Source organism: Uloborus diversus, chromosome 7 (genome assembly GCF_026930045.1).
Source record: "Uloborus diversus isolate 005 chromosome 7, Udiv.v.3.1, whole genome shotgun sequence".
Taxonomy (NCBI): domain Eukaryota; kingdom Metazoa; phylum Arthropoda; class Arachnida; order Araneae; family Uloboridae; genus Uloborus; species Uloborus diversus.
The window spans coordinates 170,822,120-170,842,678 of NC_072737.1; the positions used below are offsets into that span (position 1 = coordinate 170,822,120).

The 20,559-nt window shown below is 35.0% G+C and overlaps 1 protein-coding gene across 2 annotated transcripts in view; it reads left to right on the top strand.

Moving 5' to 3' along the window:
• The window catches only part of LOC129226586 (sodium-coupled neutral amino acid transporter 7-like), a 223,491-nt gene that overhangs the window by 73,420 nt on the left and 129,512 nt on the right, over positions 1–20,559 (top strand). Inside the window, exon 1 of one of the 2 annotated variants that reach the window (XM_054861208.1) lies at positions 15,157–15,470. The exons of the other annotated variant lie outside the window; for it this stretch is intronic. Within the exon in view, the coding sequence (XP_054717183.1) occupies positions 15,233–15,470 (238 nt within the window). The 5' untranslated portion in view covers positions 15,157–15,232. Of the gene's footprint in view, positions 1–15,156; positions 15,471–20,559 lie in introns of those variants that run through there. 2 annotated transcript variants of the gene reach the window in all.

Genomic DNA, 20,559 nt, shown 5'->3' on the forward strand with positions numbered 1-20,559 from the left:
TTTTAAAATTGTGTGAAAGAATAATGTATCTTGACAAGATTTCGCATATCAGGTAAATCATTTCCATGACGAATGAATTAAATGCATGATTTCTTTAGATATCCAATCATATAGTCATAGAAATAAATTATCTAGTGTTAAACGTTACTCTTGACAGTCTGCCACGTACGTGCACTATGTGACAAAAATGTCAACAAATGCCGGAAATGTCACGAAACTGAACTTAATATAAACTAATGTATAGAAAAAACGGTACAAAATGAAAATGTCGTTCGAAGCGAACCAAAAATTTATGAATTCCGAATTCAACATCGTGAAAATGGCTGCTTCAGAACAACTTACTGTGTGTTCTGCATTAATTGTTTACTTTCGTAATACTTTTTGGTTTCTAATCTCTTTCTATATGGGTCAGAATAACCAAAAGACTTTGAAAAACCTTTTCAAATGAATAAAGCGAAAAAATCATACATAACAACAAAAATCACAACACTTTTAGCATTTTCTTCGTTACCACATGCGTTTGTTTTAGTTTTTCTATTCTATTCAAGAGTCACAACTGACTTCAACTGTATTTATGTCGAGGACTGCATACTAAGTGCCTTGCCTCCATTATTTTATATACCGATAGATGGCAGCACCATCACCGGATCGAACAGTTAATGAGAATTTAGAACTAGTCCAAGAGCTAATAGCTACCTGGTACTAGCACCCCCAGAGGTATCGTTTCGTTTTAGTTTTTAATTCCGCCATTAGACAGTGACTGCAGTGCCCCCTATAGTTCGTTGGAGTTGCGAATCTCAATGCATGGCCCCACTGAATGCGCTGGCGCTTACTTAAGTATTCAGTGGGGCCATGCTCAATGATTTAAAATTTTTATCTGTTGCCATCTTATGTTTGTTAACAAATAAAATATTTGTAATTAATTCAAGCAAGGCTTTTAAAATAACTTTCAATTTTCGCTCTTTGCTTTGCTTTTGCAATAATTCAGACATTGGGATGGTCGTCAAGTTTTTGCATGTGTAATTTTGTTTTTGTTGGAAATATTGCTTCCTCGTCAAGCATGGGGAGGGATCAGAAAAATATATATATATAGAAGAAAGTTTCGCGATGGCCACAACATACTAGTTTTTACCCTGGCGGCAAACTTTTCCGGGCGGTGATTCAGCACTTTTAATGTGAAACAAAAATCAAATAAGGACATCAAACTTTAAATCTAATACTGGAGGCAATGGAAAAAAAAGTGATAATAATTTGAATTCTGAAATTTTGAATTCAAATTATGTGTTTCGCAATCACGAGTTGCGACAGGACCCTACTTAGTGATGGGGTTATTGCAGTGGCGGATCCAGCCGATCATTTTGGGAGGGGCCATCCAAAATTTTTGAACAAACTCTCGAGAAACTTTATTAAAATGAATGATTCTAAAGGGAGAGTGAGGGTGTGTCTTTGGAATCCCCCCTTTCTAGAAATATTTTACCTTAGAGGCTCTAAAAATCTAATTTTAAGTTATTTTTGCGCGGATTACAGAAAGCGATGGAGTATTCGTGAGCTCTCTCTCCGAAAAACTTCGAAATTTAAGCCATAAATACGCAAATTTAGGCTCTCATTGGTCTCGTGAGCAATAGGTGACTCTGAGGACAACAGCATTTAGAGAACGTCCAAGCGTCTAAAGTAATCAAGATATGATGTAAATGAAGGAGCACAATTTTGGGAATAATAGTTCTTTTTCGAGGAGAGAGATATAATTTCTCTCCCAATTAAGGCTGAAATTTCTTTTAATGTAAAAAACATGTCTTAAATTTTGTTATTTTCTCATAATATTTTCATTTTTTTTCATTAAAAAAAAAATCCTACAATCACAAGGCTTTGGGAGGGGCCATGGCCCCCCTCTAGATCCGCCCCTGGGTTATTGTTTCTAGAAACAGCCTCCTACCGGGCGGTTACGTGTGTATAGTTGTGTGTGCGCAGTGGTGTGTGTCTGCACGTAGGCGTGTGTGTATGTGTGGAAAAACGCGAGCGTGTGTGTAGGACATGGACGCGACCGCCCAGGAAAAGCGCTCAGGACCGGAGGAGCCGCGCCTGCAGAGGACGGTGGGCGGTGGTGCTGGAGAGGCCCCGGATCTAAGCTGAAAAAGGAACCGGACATCAAAGACGGTCAAGTGAGAACAATAAGCAATCGTGATTGCTCAAAAAACTTTGAAATGTAAGGTTTTGGTATGACTGAACTGTCATTTTAGTGTTCAAAGGTGAAATAATTTCGTAGTGAGCCCTTGAACCTACCTCATTCACTTAACGTCGTTAAATTGTTTTTTAACACTTAAATTGTATTTTTAAAACTTTAATTTCCCAAAATATTCAAATAATATCAAATATATTTCTGTAATATAACATGTTTCTGTATGTAAATATCAAATATAATTCTGTAAAAGTTGTTTCTTTGCCAGTGCTGAGTTAATGCAGGGAAAACAAATTGTTGGAATTTTGTTACCGAATAAAAGCTGACTCTTTATCGTCCCCAAAGGCTAAAACTGACTTCAGTTTTGATAAAAAATTTGGTAGAGAACTCCATCCCCCCAAACGTTATATTTAACTCCAAGTTTTGATGTATATTCAGAATATTTCTCCGAAATAGGCACCTGACCCAGCCCCCTTTATTATTTGTAGGAAGAATATGGATTACCTTTGCTTCCTTAAATGAAGTTTTCAATTTTGAGTTCGATAATTTTCAGTGCTTTAATCGTATTAGATATGTCTCAATGAAAGGGTGGCAAATAGAGGAACCGCCCCGGGCGACCGAAATAGCGGATCGGGGGGGGGATACAGCACTGCAAATGGCGACTAAAGCTGCTATTTTGACGGCAAAGGTTACTATTTTGACGACAAAAGCGACTGTTTTGCAATTAGTTGTAAAATATGGCGACTATTTTAGTAAGTGTAACTAAAGTTCATAAAAAAGCTAGTTTTTTCCTCCTAGGAGAAAAAAAAAGTAAAAGAAAAATCGCTTTTAAGTTGACCCCCTAGTTATCGGGGAAAAGAAGGAAAAGTTTTACCGCGTTTAATTTTTGAAAACAATCGTTTTAAAAAGTGGGAAAATGAAGTGCAATAAAACATTCACGACCAGAAAAAATGTGATGATTATATTTTTGTATAAAAAGTTTCATTTTTGCCCCCCCCCCCCCCCGATCGCCATTTTTGTAAAGGTATCGTTTTTGTGAGTGCGATTTTGTAAAGGATTAGTTTTAGCAATCGCGATTTCTGAAAAAAGCTTGTTTTCACAACCACCTCTTCTTTCTTTTTTTTAAAACTGTATTTTGGTTTTTAATTCCTTTCATTCGTACTATACATTCTTTTTTTTTTCTTTTTTTAACGAGACCTAATTTTCTTTTGAACGGAAATATCATGAATGTGACGCTTCGAGCTCTTTTTATAGTCTTTTACTGTTGTCTTTAATTAACAGTCAGAAAATAAGAAATTATACTAGAATGTGTCAATGCTGGTTTCTCTAGTGTTTATTCAGGGTTGGGCTAAAATTTGAAAAATATTTTCTTAAATTTTCCTTTAAAAAGGTTGTTGAGAGAAAATTTGCCCCGCGTAGATCTGTCTCACATCATGGCATTAATGTGATATAAATGCTATTTTTGAAAAAATGGGAGACTATTTTCGGAACTATTTTCTGTATCTGGTAACTATTTTGGAGACTATTACTCATATTAAAGGCAACTAAAGCAACTATTTTTACTCAATGATAGCCCTGCCCCCATTCTCCCTTCAGAAATTTTTTAAGTTTTACAGTGGAAATGTTGGGTTTTAGTTGATTTCAGTTTGAGAACCCCTGTCGTAGAAAGGTGAAATTTGGTATATAGACTCCAAGTGGGGCCTAGTTGTGCACCTCCCCCATTTTGGTTGTATTCGAATGTTCCAAAAGGGATCTTTTACACCTTTTTGGGGGAAACAGCGTTAATATCAATGCAAACTCAAGTGATGTTATAATTTGCTGAACATTTGACTTATATTGCCACGCTTTTGGTCGCCAAGTTTTGTCGCCAACTTGTGGATATATCGCCAAGTCGGCGACAAATTTTACTAAAAAATATTTTACGAATTTGGTGCTATTGGCGATATAAGGGAGATACCCATTGAATCACGTTAAAATTGTCGATATTGGGAAAATTAATCTCTGTAAAATGCTTTCTTGCATAGGTTCGTGACGAACAAGGGGTGAAAATATTTTAAGTGTTTCCTTGCTTACTATTATCATTAAACCAAAAAAGTCGCCCGTCAAGGTATGACAGGTGAAAATTGCTTCTCTTCCTCTACATTTTAACGAGGATATTGCCTGTTTGGTGATATTTGGATAGTTGAAATTGTAGCCCTAAATCCAGTGAATTAATCAGTAGATAGCGTTCATAGTTGACCATCCTTTCGTTTCTTCATTCCCCTGAAATGACACAGTCTTACCAGTAAAACAGTTAAGTTACCGGATCGAGTTCAGCCTTGTGACAAAGCCTTTCCCTGCATGTTAAGCATTACCAAACCACATTATCAAATTATCATGCCGTAGCGCGAGTTTCTTTGTTGAAACACGCGGGTTACTCGATCATTGTCTATTATTTACATGAGGATTGGTGTAAAAGTAAGTCATGTGATGGCACACATCTGCTCGTTTTCACTCGAATTAATCGCAGTGGATAAATCTTTTAGCAATTTGCCTCGGCATCGAAGTAGTTCCAATGATGTAATAGTTAATTAAGCGAATACTGAGACTGAGAAAAAAAATCTCAGCAGTACTTTGCTTTTTGAAACACATTTAATCCTTTTGTTCTGCAATGCAAGGACTCCGGACTCGTAGAATTTCAAGCAAATTTATGAGCCCATTGATTTAACGACTTAACCTATCACTAGGCTTGACAGACGTCCCGGTTTTCAAACGAAATCCCGGCGTCCCGGCCGGTTTACTTCATGTCCCGGGAAAAAATGAATTTGATTACAAATGACCAAATAGGTCGTTATAATTAACTGAGAAGGATTATTTTGGTTAATTACTTTATCATTTGCAACATTGATTTGTAACATTAATACCGAATTAGCTTGTGAAGATTTTTACAAGATTTTAAAAAAAAACACTGTCTAAAAAAAGTCCTATAAAGTGAAACGTCTATCTAAATATTATTCAATTTTTATTCCTCATTCAATGTATTTTTTTCTTATTAAATTAGGGGGGGGGGGGTGTGGTCATTCCGTGGTCCCGGTTGAAGATTTCAGAAATCTGGCAAGCCTACCTATCACTGATATTGATGATCCATCTCAGTATACACCACCGGGGAACCAGAGGTGAGTAAAGGAGGTTATGACCCCCTTCCCCCCTTAAGTGATCAATGTTGTCCTAAAGCTGCGTTTAGGGGACTTCGAAATATATTCATATGCTTTCATATTTCGAAAATGTCTTTCAGACCCCCTATTTTACAGGCGGCGGGGGAGGTGTGCCCGGTGATCAAACTGACGATGCTCTCGACTTTTACCTTGGTCAATACACAAACAGGGGAACTTGTTATTATCTAGGTTTGAATTTTGTATACAGGATTTTATCGTTTGACACACGTCTGATCTTGTCGTTTTACAGTTCAATGACTAGGTTGACAAGTTCTTCAAAGATAAAAGTTATCATTAATTCCATTTGATTAATTGGGATACCTCCGGGGATTCAATCAAGAGAAGGAACTGCAAGAAAGAATAAGGATTTCCAGTTTATTGAGATACATCAAGAGAAGAAGTGATTGATCCCCTTGAAACTGTCTACTTTGATACTGCATTTTGATTTGGTTTTCTTTCTGTATAATAATTGCCAAGATCGGGTGCAAATACTTGAAGATAAGAGTGAAAAACTTCATCAACCGCAGAGTTTTTCTTCCTTTTTGTTTTTTTCGCCAGAAAGGTTCGAAAATTTGCAATTATTTCTTCAAAATAAAAGTAAATAAAAGTTTTTAAAAACGACAAAGTTCATTCACACATGCTTTCTTTCACAAGAAGTAGATTTTACCTCAGACTTGTTTGCATAGGCGGATTTGCGGGGGTGCGAAAGGGTGCGCGGCACCCCCAACAATTTTGGTTGGGTTTTTAAAGAAAATTTAAATGAAATATATTTTATGAGGAGAAAATATATATTTCTCCTCAGGAATTTTGTAAAACAACTTATATTTTTCTACAGCTAAATGCAAGTTAATTTTCTTAAAAACAATACCAAAAATACAATAATAGGCAGCCTATTGTGTGGCCCATTCACCACTCATCGTCAGTTCGAGAGAAATTGTGCTACACGAATTAAAAAGAAGTATTTCTCCATTTAAAAAAGAAAGATGATAAATAATTACATAAATCAAATAAAAACATTCCTTTAATTATATTTCAATGCTGTATTACATAACAACTTTTGTACTCTGTAATTCGGTATGTATTGGTATAACATTACAATTTTCTTTTTCTTTGAAACAACCATGGCTAATTAAGTCAAAAAATATGGCTATTGTGATATACTTCCGCAAAAACGATATAAAATCCTTACGCATCATTCCAGTAAACAGTGCAATAAAATCACTCTTTTTCGACTCGCGACACCATTTGAAGAATTAGAATTTTTTCACGGCACCCTTGTCAATTTCCATTATGTGACGTACGTGCGTAATGGGGTCGTTTCCAAAATTTTAAAAGTATTTTTTTCTGAAAGAGCATGCTTAAAAACCTAGGATCTGACCATTTTTTAAATTATTTGACTAAGTTTAATATTTTTAAAAAGTTACTTTAATCTGTGCACTTTCATTGTTTACGCTTCTGCCGATGACATCACAAATGATGAAATGCGATTCACAGAGCAAAATATTGAATTCGCATCTTTACTCAGGTGTATTGGCAACGATATGGTTGATAGCAAGCGTAGAAGAGCGCTATATTTAATTCGCTTCTTGATCAAGGGACGCGGGAGCGTCCCGCCCCGCCAAGGAAACCAAACGTCAGCAGCCAACAGAAGCAAATCCACCCCCAAAGACGAAAGAAAATAAAAGCGACCAAGAACAAGATTACACGACACAACAAGTTGGGTTTTTTTGGGTTTTTTCACCCCTCTGTATCTCAGCCCCATGAAGACCCCCGGAGTTGATTTTTGTTACACTCAATCTCTAGTGGCCCCTGACGCCGTAAACCAAAATACAATCATACTGGACCATCAGGGGGAGGAGGTATTAAAGTTATAAAATCGCTGTTCAAAAATGTTTTCGCTTTCTTTGACAGGGCTACAGCCCAGACGAAAAAAGGAATCAAGCTGAAATTCCGCACATACATTCCTTGTGCGAAACTATGTGTGCCCTACTGATGTGCCTTTTGTGCCATTTGACCCCCCTCCACTTCCCCCCTCGTTTTTACCCCCAAATTGTATCTTCCCCTGCCCCCCGTGGGACTACGGTAATGATTTTTTGTATACATATTCTTGGGGGGCTATTGAGTACATATACAAAAATTCAACCCCCAGGGACATCATGGACCCCCATCATGAGTAATTAAAGTTTGAAAATCACTAATTTTCCCTAAATTCTTATGTACTTACTCTCAGCTCATAGGGTTTGTTTATCTCGGACTGCAATTGCAAGGTTAGAACAGATCTAACAGTTATTCCAAAGTTGGCTTAGGAAATGCAATTCAATCAAGACTAAAACATATCCAACAGTTGCAACTAGACGTTAAATCACGGATATCACAAATTTGCCACAGCGACTGCGCATGCGCGCAGACTTAGCTCATTGGGCTTTCTGTTCTCAGATTCTATGTTGTTTGTTTATACTTAAGCAGAGAAACAAATTAATGAATGAGATTAGAATGCTGTTCCTCCCCCCCCCCCCCAAGTTTTGCCGGTACGAAATTTCCTTCCCCCTGTTTTTCAGTTTTGATATATTTATGGAGGGAAGAAATTTTAAATGTCGGCGCGAAACTGGGGTTAAACCATTACATTATTTTACGTAACAAATTATATGTAACTGTACGCATATGAATACGGCACATATAACTTTTTAATTGAAAGCGAAAAATAGCACTTTTTTATTGGTTTGCTTACTTTCTAAATTAATGGATTTTTCCCAAACAACACATGATGAATTGAAAATATATGAAATACATGTGTGGATATCCGTGCTTTGCAGTAATTTGTTAAAAAAAATTTTTGCAATTAATTTAAGCAAGACTTTTAATGAGCTTAGTCCGCGCCCAACATGCGCATTCGCTATGGCAAATTTGGGATATCCCCGCGATTTGACATCGAGTAAAATTGTATAGATCATCTGACACATTCAAATTAAAAATATTTAATGACTTAGTTTTTTTTTTTTTTGCTTGGTGATAACATGCGTTATTTAGTTTTTTTAAATGAACTTTTAAACAAAACTAGGTATTAAACAAGGCAAAGACTTCTATCAAGAAAAAGATAAATCACCAAACAATTAAAATTATCCCATAAAACATAAAATAATCCACGATTTAAGAAAAAATGTAATTAAACAAAAAGTGAAAAGCTAGATTAAAATAGCCCTCAAGCTGTAAAACATTTAAAGAAACCTTCATGAAAATGTTGAATAATCTGTCAAATAAAGAAACTGTAATAAAATTTATTGCGAAGTTGTAAAATACTCGAAAACAATATAATTTAAAATATAGTATTTTATTATCCAAGAAGTTTTCTTTGCAACAGAGAGAATTCAAGAATTGCAATAAAATTTAAACCGCCCAATTCTCGCAAAATGAACATAGAATCTTAATAATCAGAAAATAACTTGACGTAAAATTAGGCTAGCCATTATTGTTCCTTAAAAACACAAAACAGCGTTGTTTCAATTGAAAATTTCCTGACTTGAAGTTCTCAATTCTAAAAATACAGACAGAGTAATAACATCAATGCAAAAAGATGTGATATCTCATCAAAAACAACCCTGTTGTAAAAATTTCCCCGCCAAGAAAACCTTTAACTTTTCCGCACAAAAAAGAAAACCTGCATCCTAAACCCATAAAACCCTCAGCCATAAAAAGTTATGATATCTAGTTTGCCCCTCAAGTATCTGCCAAACTATCATCCTCCCTCTTCTCCTTTTTCATCACAGCTACTTCCATTAGAACCTCCTCCCACCTTCAACTCCTCAGAAATATGGATAGATCTTTTAAATTGGTTATCTTGTTTCGCGGGAAGCTTTTTAAAGTGAAGTGGTTGCTTTGTGCGCAATGTTTTGGAATTGTAGTTTTAAAAATCAAAATTGCTCTAAAAAGTGAAAAATAATTTTATTCTTTAAACACCATCGATAATGCTTTTAAACATAATTTTTGGAGTTGGCGCAAAAACAAAACGTAAAATCCAGTGTAACCATGCTTCGTTCATATTTTTTTCCGAAAAGCATCCAAAGTTACGAATGAAAGATTTATATCGTTATTCAAATATGCTGTCATCAATGCATAATATATGTGATAGTGAAGAAACTGGGCCTGGTTAAATTTATAGTTATAGTTGAGTTACAGCTGTGAATGATTTTATCTATCGTTTTTGCGCCAACTTCAAAAATTATGTTTAAAAGCATTATCGATGGTGTTTAAAGAATAAAATTATTTTTCACTTTTTAGAGCAATTTTGAAGTCGGTTCTATTTTTTTTTTTTTCAAAATTTTTTTATTCCATTCTTTTTAGTGTAAATGTAGGTATTTCAGAAATAGTAAAAAGTTACCATCATGAAACTTCGCCTTATTTTTTTTTCATAAAAATGCTCCATACTAAAAAAAAAAAAACTATAAACACGCATTAAACTTTAGGCGGTTGGCACTAAAAACTTATCTTTGTTCATCTCTGAAATTCATGTGTAGTTAATTTAATTATAACCATTTAAGTATTACGTTTTCCCTAACTAGTTTCTATTTCACAGCATACAAGTTGCTTGTTATGCAATCCTGTATTTTCTTACTTACCCCTGATCATCTGTTATTGGCGTAGATGATAACGATAAAAATACTACTGTGTAGTTGAGGCGAACCAAATGGTAGCATTGTGAAGGTTAAGCAGATCCTAATCACTGCATCACCTCGCTTCCAGATTAGGTTTACCCCCACTATGGAGCAATAGCACTGAAGAAGGGAAGACTTCGATAATTCACATAGGCTTACTATAAATCATCAGAGTTTCACCTGAGCACATTCTATCTTGTTTGGGTTTTACGAAGGACGAGGTCCTTAGTGACCCATTGCTGTTCTTGGATTTTTTGCAGATATTTGGATTCATGGGGGTTGTTTAGCATTGCTAAACATGCCCGAGATAAGTCAAAAAAAAAAAAAATAAATAAATAAATCAGCAGGGTTACCAAAATAAAATTATTTACGCCAAAAATGAGACGACAGCGCCAGATTCCCGATTATCGAAATATCCCCCTGAAGAAACTTGATGCTTGCTTCAGAGAAGCCTTCATTCAAAATTATCACTACACTTACTATTAATGTTACTGTCGTATGGCACCAAACTTTCACAACAATGGGTTTTAAATTTAATCATTTAATAGGGAAACTGCATGAAATTTGTTGTTTTTTGCCCATAACTTTTTTTTCTAAAGGACAAATATGGTCAAGCAAAGTAATGGGACCTAAGTTGAGCCATCCCCTATCCATTAAAAAAAGAATCATCAAAATCGGTTCACTAGACGCTGTGAGTGGATAAACAAAAAAAAAAAAAAAAAAAAAAAAAAAAAACATACATACGGTATGAACTGATAACCGCCTCCTTTTTGAAGTCGGTTAAAAACGGCGTTTTTGTAGGGGTTTTTCAACGTTTGGGGAACGGAAAGGAGTTTCCAGGGTTGTCCCCAAAATGTTTTTTTTTCCAAAATGAAGTCTAATTACTACTAATAATAATAAAAACGAAGAAAGTTCTGACTGTCTTTTGGTAATGTAAGGACAAGAAATCTCTACCTGGAAATTTTTTTTTAAACTGATGTCTTAAAGACGCAAATAAAAGCCTTCTTTTGCAAACTTAGAGCAAGGTGTTTGGGGTTCGCTCCCAGAAATTTTGCTAAGTTTAAAACGTTTTTCAAAACGCTATTTCAGACTTCTCTTTTACTGACTTAAAAAAGAGCAAAAACGTTCGAAATTTCTCCTAGTTTTTTTTTTTTTTTTTTGAACTGATGAAATCCTAAGAACTCAGTTTTGAACTTCCTTTGGGGGCTTCAGAAAAAAAAATCTCCAGATTGTTTTTTTTTTTTTTTTTTTAAGTTGAAGTGTTAAAAGTGCAGTTTTACACTATCTAGGGGGATTCTTTCCTAATTTTTTTTCCTCAAACTGGAGTCTTTGTAATGTAAATTTAGGTCATCTTCGAATTTAAAGGAAGGAGGGAGTGCGCTCGAATATTTTCTCCCGAAAATTTTTCAAAATTGAAGTTTTTAAACAATATCTGGTGACGTTCGGGTAATCTTACCCAGAGTGGTTTGAAATTAAAATCTTAACGTTGAGGAAATCTTTGATGATGAAAAAAGTGCGAGGGCAGCCGTTCCCCCCTCCCCGAATCTCCGCCACTGCCCTAAGGTTTAAAACTTAATATCTCATTCCTTTATGATTGAATTTCTGCAGCTTTTGCATATTCATTAGATTATTCATATAACAGAACCAAGCGGAAATTCAAGTTTCAATTATGTTTTTCAGTAGTTTTAGCAACGAAAAGCGATTTGGTCTCATTTGGATCATGGGCCATAATAAGGAAAACTGGGCAAAGATAACTTCACACAAAGTTGAAGACAAAAACGCCAAAAAAGTACTATGTAACTATAACGAAATGAAATAGACTTTAATTATGTTAAACCACATTTAATGACCTCAAAAACATTGTCGAAAATTCCATCTCTTCCTCCATGGAAAGGAGAGAGATCCATCATCATATTTGGCGCTACTGATAAACAGGGGCGGATACAGAAATAATTTTTGGAGGGGGCCCAAGAAATTAAAAAGTTCATCCCCTCCCCCATTTCAATTCATAGCGAAGTTTTCATGACTTTATTTTCAAATGTATGTTTTTTTCTTTTTTTTCCAGTGTCTCTTAAGGCAAATTAATATACTTTTAAATACATAAATACTATGCACTTTCCTACTTTGATGTGGAAGTAAGATATCTTTACCATTTCAAGCCAATTAAACACTAAACGCAATATTGTTACGGATTGAGTGCAACTTCAAACTTTCTTCGAAATGAAGATTCCAATTTTGATAAAAACACAAATCAATTACTTATTTTCTTGGCTGCTTTAGCATTAACGTAAATATAAGTATATTAAGATGAACTGTAATTTTTGAGCATTATAATCAAGAAATTAAATACTTATTATGTTTCATACTTTTTAGTGCGAATCAAGCTGATGAAAAAGTCTTTAGATTTATTTATTTTTTTAATATTTTATTTCAAAGTTTTTTCATTTTATTATTTAAAACGAAAAAAACTTTTGTACGAAAAAGTTAAAACGAAAAAGAGCATACATTTGTATTAAAGGCTTATATTTAGCTTATATAATAATTTCATTGCCAGAACCCACAAATGTATGCTTGCTTAGGTTTAGCCTTGAAACTTATGTGTGAAATTTATTAACAAAACTTTAATTTTTATGATTACTATTATTTCATTGTTTCTGGCAACAATTGAAAAGCGAAAGCGTGTTAAGTTTCACCAAGCTAAATTTAACCCAGCACCCGGAAGCAAAATGTGAAAATTATGACGGAGAAAGCAAGTACAAAAAAGGTCTTTAATAAAAACAATACTGTCCACATAAAAGCTGGAGTTTCAACCTACAACTCACTCTGACAGGTGGAGAGACTGTCATGATGGTTGACATAGTACCGTGATTCCTCACTAGGTAAAAGCGCTACCTGATTAGAGTGCATGTCGCAAGGTACACCAGTCTCCCCTACAATGAAGCAGCAAAAGGGAATGCTTGAAAAAAAAAAAAAAAAAAAGCTAAATAAGAAAGATCCGATGAAGATTACAAAACTTCAAAACAAAATGGAAAACTGAGGTGCAAGTAGCTGTGAGAGCAAGTGCTTTTCACCTCTTAGCCTTTAAGGATTCCTATATAGATATAGCCCCTCCACCCTCCACTCCTCCTTTTTTTTGTTATTATTTTTTTCTATTTCATTTTAAACTGTATTTTTTGCTTTGAATTTGAAAAATTCGTGCAAAAGCGGGGAACCCCCCCCCCCTCCCTCCGCTCCCTCAGAATTCAGAAATAGTCTGCAGACATTATCAATCTAGCATAAGTTTTACAGCAAAGGAAGAAATGCTTTACAGGGTAAAAGACTGTTCATTCAATCATTCAATCAATTGTAAGCATGGAACATAAAAAGTTTACAATTGGAGTTATCTTTAGACATCAGTTTGGCGTGTTTCAACTTAAGACCCATACAGAAGTGCGCAGCCCATCACGCCCAAGAGCGAAGGCCAAGGGAGTATCCATATCCAGCTCAAAGTGGAAAGGGAGGGGGAGACCCGACATTGGATTGATCAGGGGATCAATCTCCACCCCTCCCCCCGGAAAATTATGAAATGGCGGGTCAGCAAGAGGGACTTAAAAAACTTCGTAGGAGTTGTGTGTAATGCACTCTTTTGCAAATGAAAGAACCCTTTTCTGAAATGAATTTGTAGAAAAGGGAAGTGTGTTTCGGCGCCGTAATACTTAACGTTCCCTAGTTTCCTTCATAGCAATATTGCGACACTAACCCAACTATATACAAATAACTTTCACTTTTTAATGAGCTTCCGAAGAAGAAATGCCCACTTTCAAAAGTGGGTATTAAGTTACTAGGGGGGCCGTGGTAGCCCGATCGGTAGAGTGTCGGATTCGGGGCCGTAGGGTCCTGGGTTCGAACCTCGATGGTTGAAGACCCACCGTCGTCATTAAAGGGGACTGGGCGACGTTAAATATGCTCGTGGTCTCAATGTCCTCCAGGTGAAACGATACCTCTGGGGGTGCTAGCACCAGATAGCTATTAGCTCCTGGACTAGTTCTAAATTCTCATTAACTGTTCGATCCGGTGATGGTGCTGCCATCTATCGGTATATAAAATAATGGAGGCAAGGTACTTAGTATGCAGTCCTCGACATAAATACAGTTGAAGTTAGTTGTGACTCTGAATAGGAATAGGAAGTTACTAGGGCTGAACTTTTCAAAGCGTTTAAAACTAAAATCGCTGTCAATTTATCATTTTTTTTAAATTTTAAATTTCTTTCTTTATTTGGCATTATTTTAAATATTTTATATTTTGAAAGGAGAGGCTGATGCCCCACCTTGCCCCTGGGCGCACCCCCCCCCCCCCAAATGCTACGAAGTACCCTCGCTCCAAGATCGAGCCACCCAAATGAAACAAGTATCCCTTAACCCTCCAAAGAGCTTTCAATTGCCCAGTTTGCACCATCATCCCCCCCCCCCACTGGTGCTCAATATTGCATGTTAAAATTTCTGGAACGGCAGAATAAGAGTAGAAAAAGTATATTTTTCTAGCAACGCTTTTTTAGCAACAGCAAGCGCTAATATTGCCAATAAATAAATAAATAAATAAATATATAGAAAACGTTTTTTAAATAAATGAATAAGAAAAAAAAACATGACTAAAGTATGGAAAATATTACAAATTGTTCTTCATTTCTACCAGCAAAATCAAAGTTAATTTTTGAAATTAAACTTAATTACATACAATGGAACTTTGATTCACAAACTTTTTACGCAGATATTTCACGAAGATAGAGATTTCTTTGTGGCAACCCCGGTTTGACCAAAGGAATTCTTTCGTTTTATTTTGTTGTAGGTGCGCTCTCTCCGGAGTTCCAGTTTCGCATTCTTCTGCTGGTTGGAAGTAACTCTCGTTGGAAAGAACACACCGCGGCAATAGCTCGCGGCTATTCGAAGTTCTTTTTTCGAATGTTTGTAGAATTCTGCGTTTCTTTGATGCGGTTCTGGCCAGCCGAAAGACATTAATAAATCAAAACCCGATAGTGGATTTAATTGCTCTGCTCTAAGGTTGCACTTTAAACAATCTCCAAGGTCCAAACTTCAGCGAACCACGTGATTATCTGCCAGCAGACCGACCTGTTGGTTGTTCATCGAACGTTTTGGTCATTCTTTTTCGCTCGATGTGCGGCGTTGAACGCCGAGATTCTTTCCGCAACCACTAGAGGGGAGTTTGGCGTGGCCGGAATGTTCTTTCAGGAGAGTTTCAGCAGCAGTGTGGATTTCCCGACCTACATCCCTTGGCAAACCCTATCCTCGGATTTATCTGACAAGCTAAAGCATGGTTCGATCCGCATTAATCGAAGCAACAGGGTGGAGTATGCCACCATCCACGAAGAAGGGACCCCCCTGTTGGAAAACGGGAGCCGAAAGCCAGAAGGTCCGATCACTGATGGATCCGTCATAACGGAAGCCGTCAAAGGAGGTAAGAATTTTATGCTGTAAACCAGGCTCGTCCAGGGCCGTATACAGGGGGGAGGGGGTCTTAGGGTTCAATCCCCTCCCCCTAAGAGTTCGGTTTGACATTTAAATGTTCTTTCATATTTATTAATTTCTAAAAAATATTGTTCCAAAATTAAAATGTCTTTCATATGTATATTAATTGCCTAAAACGGAATCATAATAGATAACCCGTATACAGGGGGGGGGGTCTTAGGGTTCAGCCCCCTCCCCCTAAGAGTTCGGTTTGACATTTAAATGTTCTTTCATATTTATTAATTTCCAAAAAAAAATTGTCCCAAAATTCAAATGTCTTTCATATGTATATTAATTGCCTAAAACGCATTCATAATAGATAACCCGTATACAGGGGGGGGGTCTTAGGGTTCAGCCCCCTCCCCCTAAGAGTTCGGTTTGACATTTAAATGTTCTTTCATATTTATTTATTTCCAAAAAAAATTGTCTCAAAATTCAAATGTCTTTCATATGTATATTAATTGCCTAAAACGCATTCATAATAGATAACCCGTATACGGGGGGGGGGGGTCTTAGGGTTCAACCCCCTCCCCCTAAGAGTTCGGTTTGACATTTAAATGTTCTTTCATATTTATTAATTTCTAAAAAATATTAAATATTGTTCCAAAATTCAAATGTCTTTCATATGTATATTAATTGCATAAAACGCATTCATAATAGATAACCCGACGACTTGAATATTAGCACAAAAGCTCGGAATGAAAGTTTTTAAACACTCCCCGAAATTATTTCCTGGTCGGGGGTCGGTTATGGTCCTGGGCTCGTCATTTGGGCAATCGGGGAGAGGGTGTCAAATGATTCTCCCGCATGTTCAAAAAATTATGTAATTATGCATTTTCCCTTGTATTTTGATCTTTTCCCATTAAAAAATACATTGAATTCACACCCTTTGCTTCCCCCCCGTCGGTAATCCTTGAAATGAAATTCTAAGTAAACCCTCATTAATCCGGTTCCTATTAAACCGGAGTTTGTGTAATTTGGACAGCCATTAAATGGGCGTGCTGCATAACTATCATGTTCCAAGTAGTTTTGCATCTCATGTTTATTGTAAGTAAAATAACTACGCTCAATTTTCTCTTACGCAGTTTTATATTTCATTACCCTGAATTCAGGGCCGTAACCAGATTTTTGTTTCGGAGGGGTTTTACCAAACACATTTTTTGTAACATGTATATGGTCTATCAAATTTGGTTACATGTGCATTCTATTGATTTTTGTTACATTAGATTATCTAAATGGAGGGAGGGGATTTTCTTATGAAACGCCATATTGTTACATAATAAATGAATTTCTCAATTACCATAAACACACAATGAGTTTGTGCAATTTTTCAGTCGTACAAATTTCATTTCACAAATAAAATTGAAATAATAATAATAACAACAATAATATTTTTGTCACCTAACTATAAATAAATAAATGAATAAAATAAATAAATAATGGAAAGCATTTCTTTGGATGAAAAATTTTGGAGGGGGTTTGAACCGTATAAACCACCCCCTTGCATACTGCCCTGCCTGAATTCAAAATGCAATTTTTACTGTGTACAGTAGTTTATGTACCGTGGCTCAATTTATAGATTATTTAGTTTAATCCGTACGTTCATTAATTCGGACGACCTGGATCCTGTAATAGACTGGATTAGTGAGATTCTACTGTGCTTGATTAGCGAATAAGAAAAATGAATCTCTAATTCAGACCGTCATTTGAGTAACCAGGGAATGAACGATCTGGGTCTCTTCTAAAATCCAAGGAGGTCAATTACCACTCCTTTAGGTTTTAGAAGTGCCTGTAAATATGCCTTTGTGTATGTACTTTGTTGATTATTATGAAAAACAACGTATATAAAGCACAAATTGTCTCGAAAGTTTTGATGATTAGTGATTTTGTTTGTTGATGCGTTTTCTTGACAATTTGTGCTTTATTTACGTTGTTCTATCACCTTGATCATATATTAGCAGAAAGCAATATTTGGTAGTTTTATTAGTTTTTATCCCTGTGAAATCCTTTTCCTCATGGCAGACTTGAAATGACGGGTTTTTATTTATTTGTGCTCTCCTTTATTGTTTTGTCATTTCATTGTTTATCATTATTAGCTGTTGACAAAGAAATCATATACTTCAGAGATGACCACGAAAAAGGGGAGGGTTCGAAGTGCATACTGCACCATTGAAATCTCTAGGGGGTGGTTTTTGATTGTCTTAATCTTTTTTATAGGGCTCGGCCGGGGAGGAGGGGGGGGGAATGTTGCCCCTGCATTTATATAGATATATGATCATTGTTTGATTCTTGTTTGAGCAGACAAGATCAACGGAAAACTATGGTGTCAAGAAAAAGAAATGTGCATAAAAACGTTAAAGCGATCGGCACGTGCCAGTGTTTTACACGACGTCATAGAATGTGATGAGCACGTGCCCACTTGGCAGTGGACTGGGCTAAGGCCCTTAAGGCTCAATCAGTATTAAGATTTTTTTAAAAATGTTTTTGCAAATCGATGTATCTACTTCAATGTTTCGTTGCAGAAATTAAATTAAAATGAAACAAGACATATTTTTTTTACCTTTTTTATTATTTAACTGAAGAAAACAGAAGGCCACGAAATAAAAATTAATACCCCAAAAATTAATGACTAACTGGAAGTCTAAGATGTTAATTAATTTTTAGTCTTACTAAAATGCTTTCGTACAATCTTCATCTGGAATTTATTTTATTCACTATTTAGTTGAAATACAGTGGCTCCAAAAGTGTTTGTACACCTACGACTTTCAATGAAATAGGACCCTATCCATTGGTTAAAATTAATATTTCAGAATAGGTATTTAATTATCAGATCTATGGTCAATTTTCAACAAAACTACATAAAAAAAATTTTTACAAAATGTTAACTTTATTTTTAAAAAATCAAAACCAAAAAGTGCTGGAAATTTTATCTCACAAAAGTCTTCGTATACTTTAAAAAATGTCTATATATTATTGAATAACCTAACTTTTTATTAAATTGTTATTTAGTAAAATATCATGCAGTATCATCAACACCTTTTACACGTCTGGGAATAGATTTCATTCTTTTTTCTTTCTTTTTGCGTAATTTCCGAGTAAGTGTTCAACCACGCTTCGAGTCTTACTGTTTCTAAATTCTTTTTCGTCTCAAAGCTGTATTTTCGTAATCTATCCTCCAGATATCTCTAAATATGTTACATTAAGTTCAAAGCTGGAGATTGAAGGGGTGTTTTCTAAATTTTAGGACAATTTTTGAGGCACCAGACGCAAACGTTGAAAACCATGTGCTTCTTGTTATCTTGATAAAAAAACAAAGTCGTTTCCGATAACCAAATTTTTGGCTAAGAGTTTAAAATTGGTTTTTAAAATATTTAAATGAACAGCATGGTTCATTATTTCATCAAAACATTCCAAACTACAAAGTCCTGATGCTGATATGCACCCTCACACAAGAACACCTTCACCGTCCTGATTAACAGGTTCAACTAAGTTCTTAAGATTTAAGTTCCCAATTTTTTCTTCTATTTACAATTATACAACAATTTAACCAAAAATGTTGAATTCATTTTTATGTTAGTAAGACGTAATTCCAAAACGTTTTGAGCTTATTTGTCATTAATTTTGCGACGAAAAGCGTAAGCTTTGTTTTTCGCACGGCCAAGAATTTCTGCGGGAAGAGTTCCCATTTAAACCAACTAATCAGAGAACTTGGAGAACAATTTTAGGTGAAAATTAAATGTAAAAATTTTCATTTAACTCTGCAAAAACTTTTACAGCCCTCAAATGTGTATTTTTCATAAATTTTTTAATTGAAAATCTCGAAACATGCTATGTCAACTTTGCCGGTTGACCTTTTCTTACCTTGTTTTTGGTACGATACTTTTCTTTAAAGCATTTTATCAAGCACTTTACTATAGAATGTAATAAATTAACTAATTTAGAGACATTTCAAACCAATTTACCGCTACTTTGAGAAAAAATTCAAATTTCGAATGGTGTTGGTGGTTTTTTACGAATACCAGCCATTTTAAAGTAATAAGCACAATATTAAGGAATAAATAAACAAAAAAATTAAGCCAAATGACTTTTAAGGGTCACCACAATGCAAAGATAATAAAAAAAACGACATATGATAATTTTAATCATGAATTTGTTCAAAAATATTTGAGTGTACGATGACTTTTGTGGCATATTATTTCTGTCTCTTCGTTTTTTGACCCATTTCAAAAAGAAGATCCGTCGATATTTTGAAGAAACTACAGGGTTTCATTTAGAATGACATAGGAATGATGTGAAAAAATATTGGACTTCATGTTCGAATTTAGTTTTGCGTTACATATTTTGGTTTTACTAAAAAATTTCAAGTGTACGAACACTTTTGAGAGCCACTGTATATCTCTGTGTTCCTGAGAAGTTAGCGAAGTGTTTGTATGCTACATCAAATCGAAGCGTTATTTTAAATTTGATCTTTTATTTTTTTTTGATTAGATCTAGTTAAATAAGAAAATACTAATATATTTTAGAAAAAAAAATAGAACTAATTTTTCTTTTCATTTTAGTATTTTAAATTGGGTATTCATGTATTCTGCTACGTAGTATGTCAAAAGAATTTTTGGATTCCTGAACTAATTTTATTTTATGAATTGTAACATTTAAATATTGGTTTTAAATGTTAAATCGCTTTATACGTTTGATTTTCTGCTTATAAAGTGATTTCATCAGTAAAAAGAATGAATAAATTCTTTAAAAGGTCTGAGCCAACCTGTGGTCAAAGTTTTTAATTTTGTTATTTTCCTATTCGCTGTATACTAGCTGTCCTAATTCTTGTCATGCAACAAAAAATAAAAACGAGTAAAAAATTTACTTACTCTGATTGAACAAACTACTATTTGAAACTTCAACTATTTTTAGTTTTAATGTAGTGAGCAGTATTAAGGTAGGTTGTTATCAATTTAAATTTTTGAAGAAGAGAATACGAAATTTTTTGATTTTTCGACTTTCTTATGCTTCTTAGACTCTATTTCTTTGTTTTTAAAGTT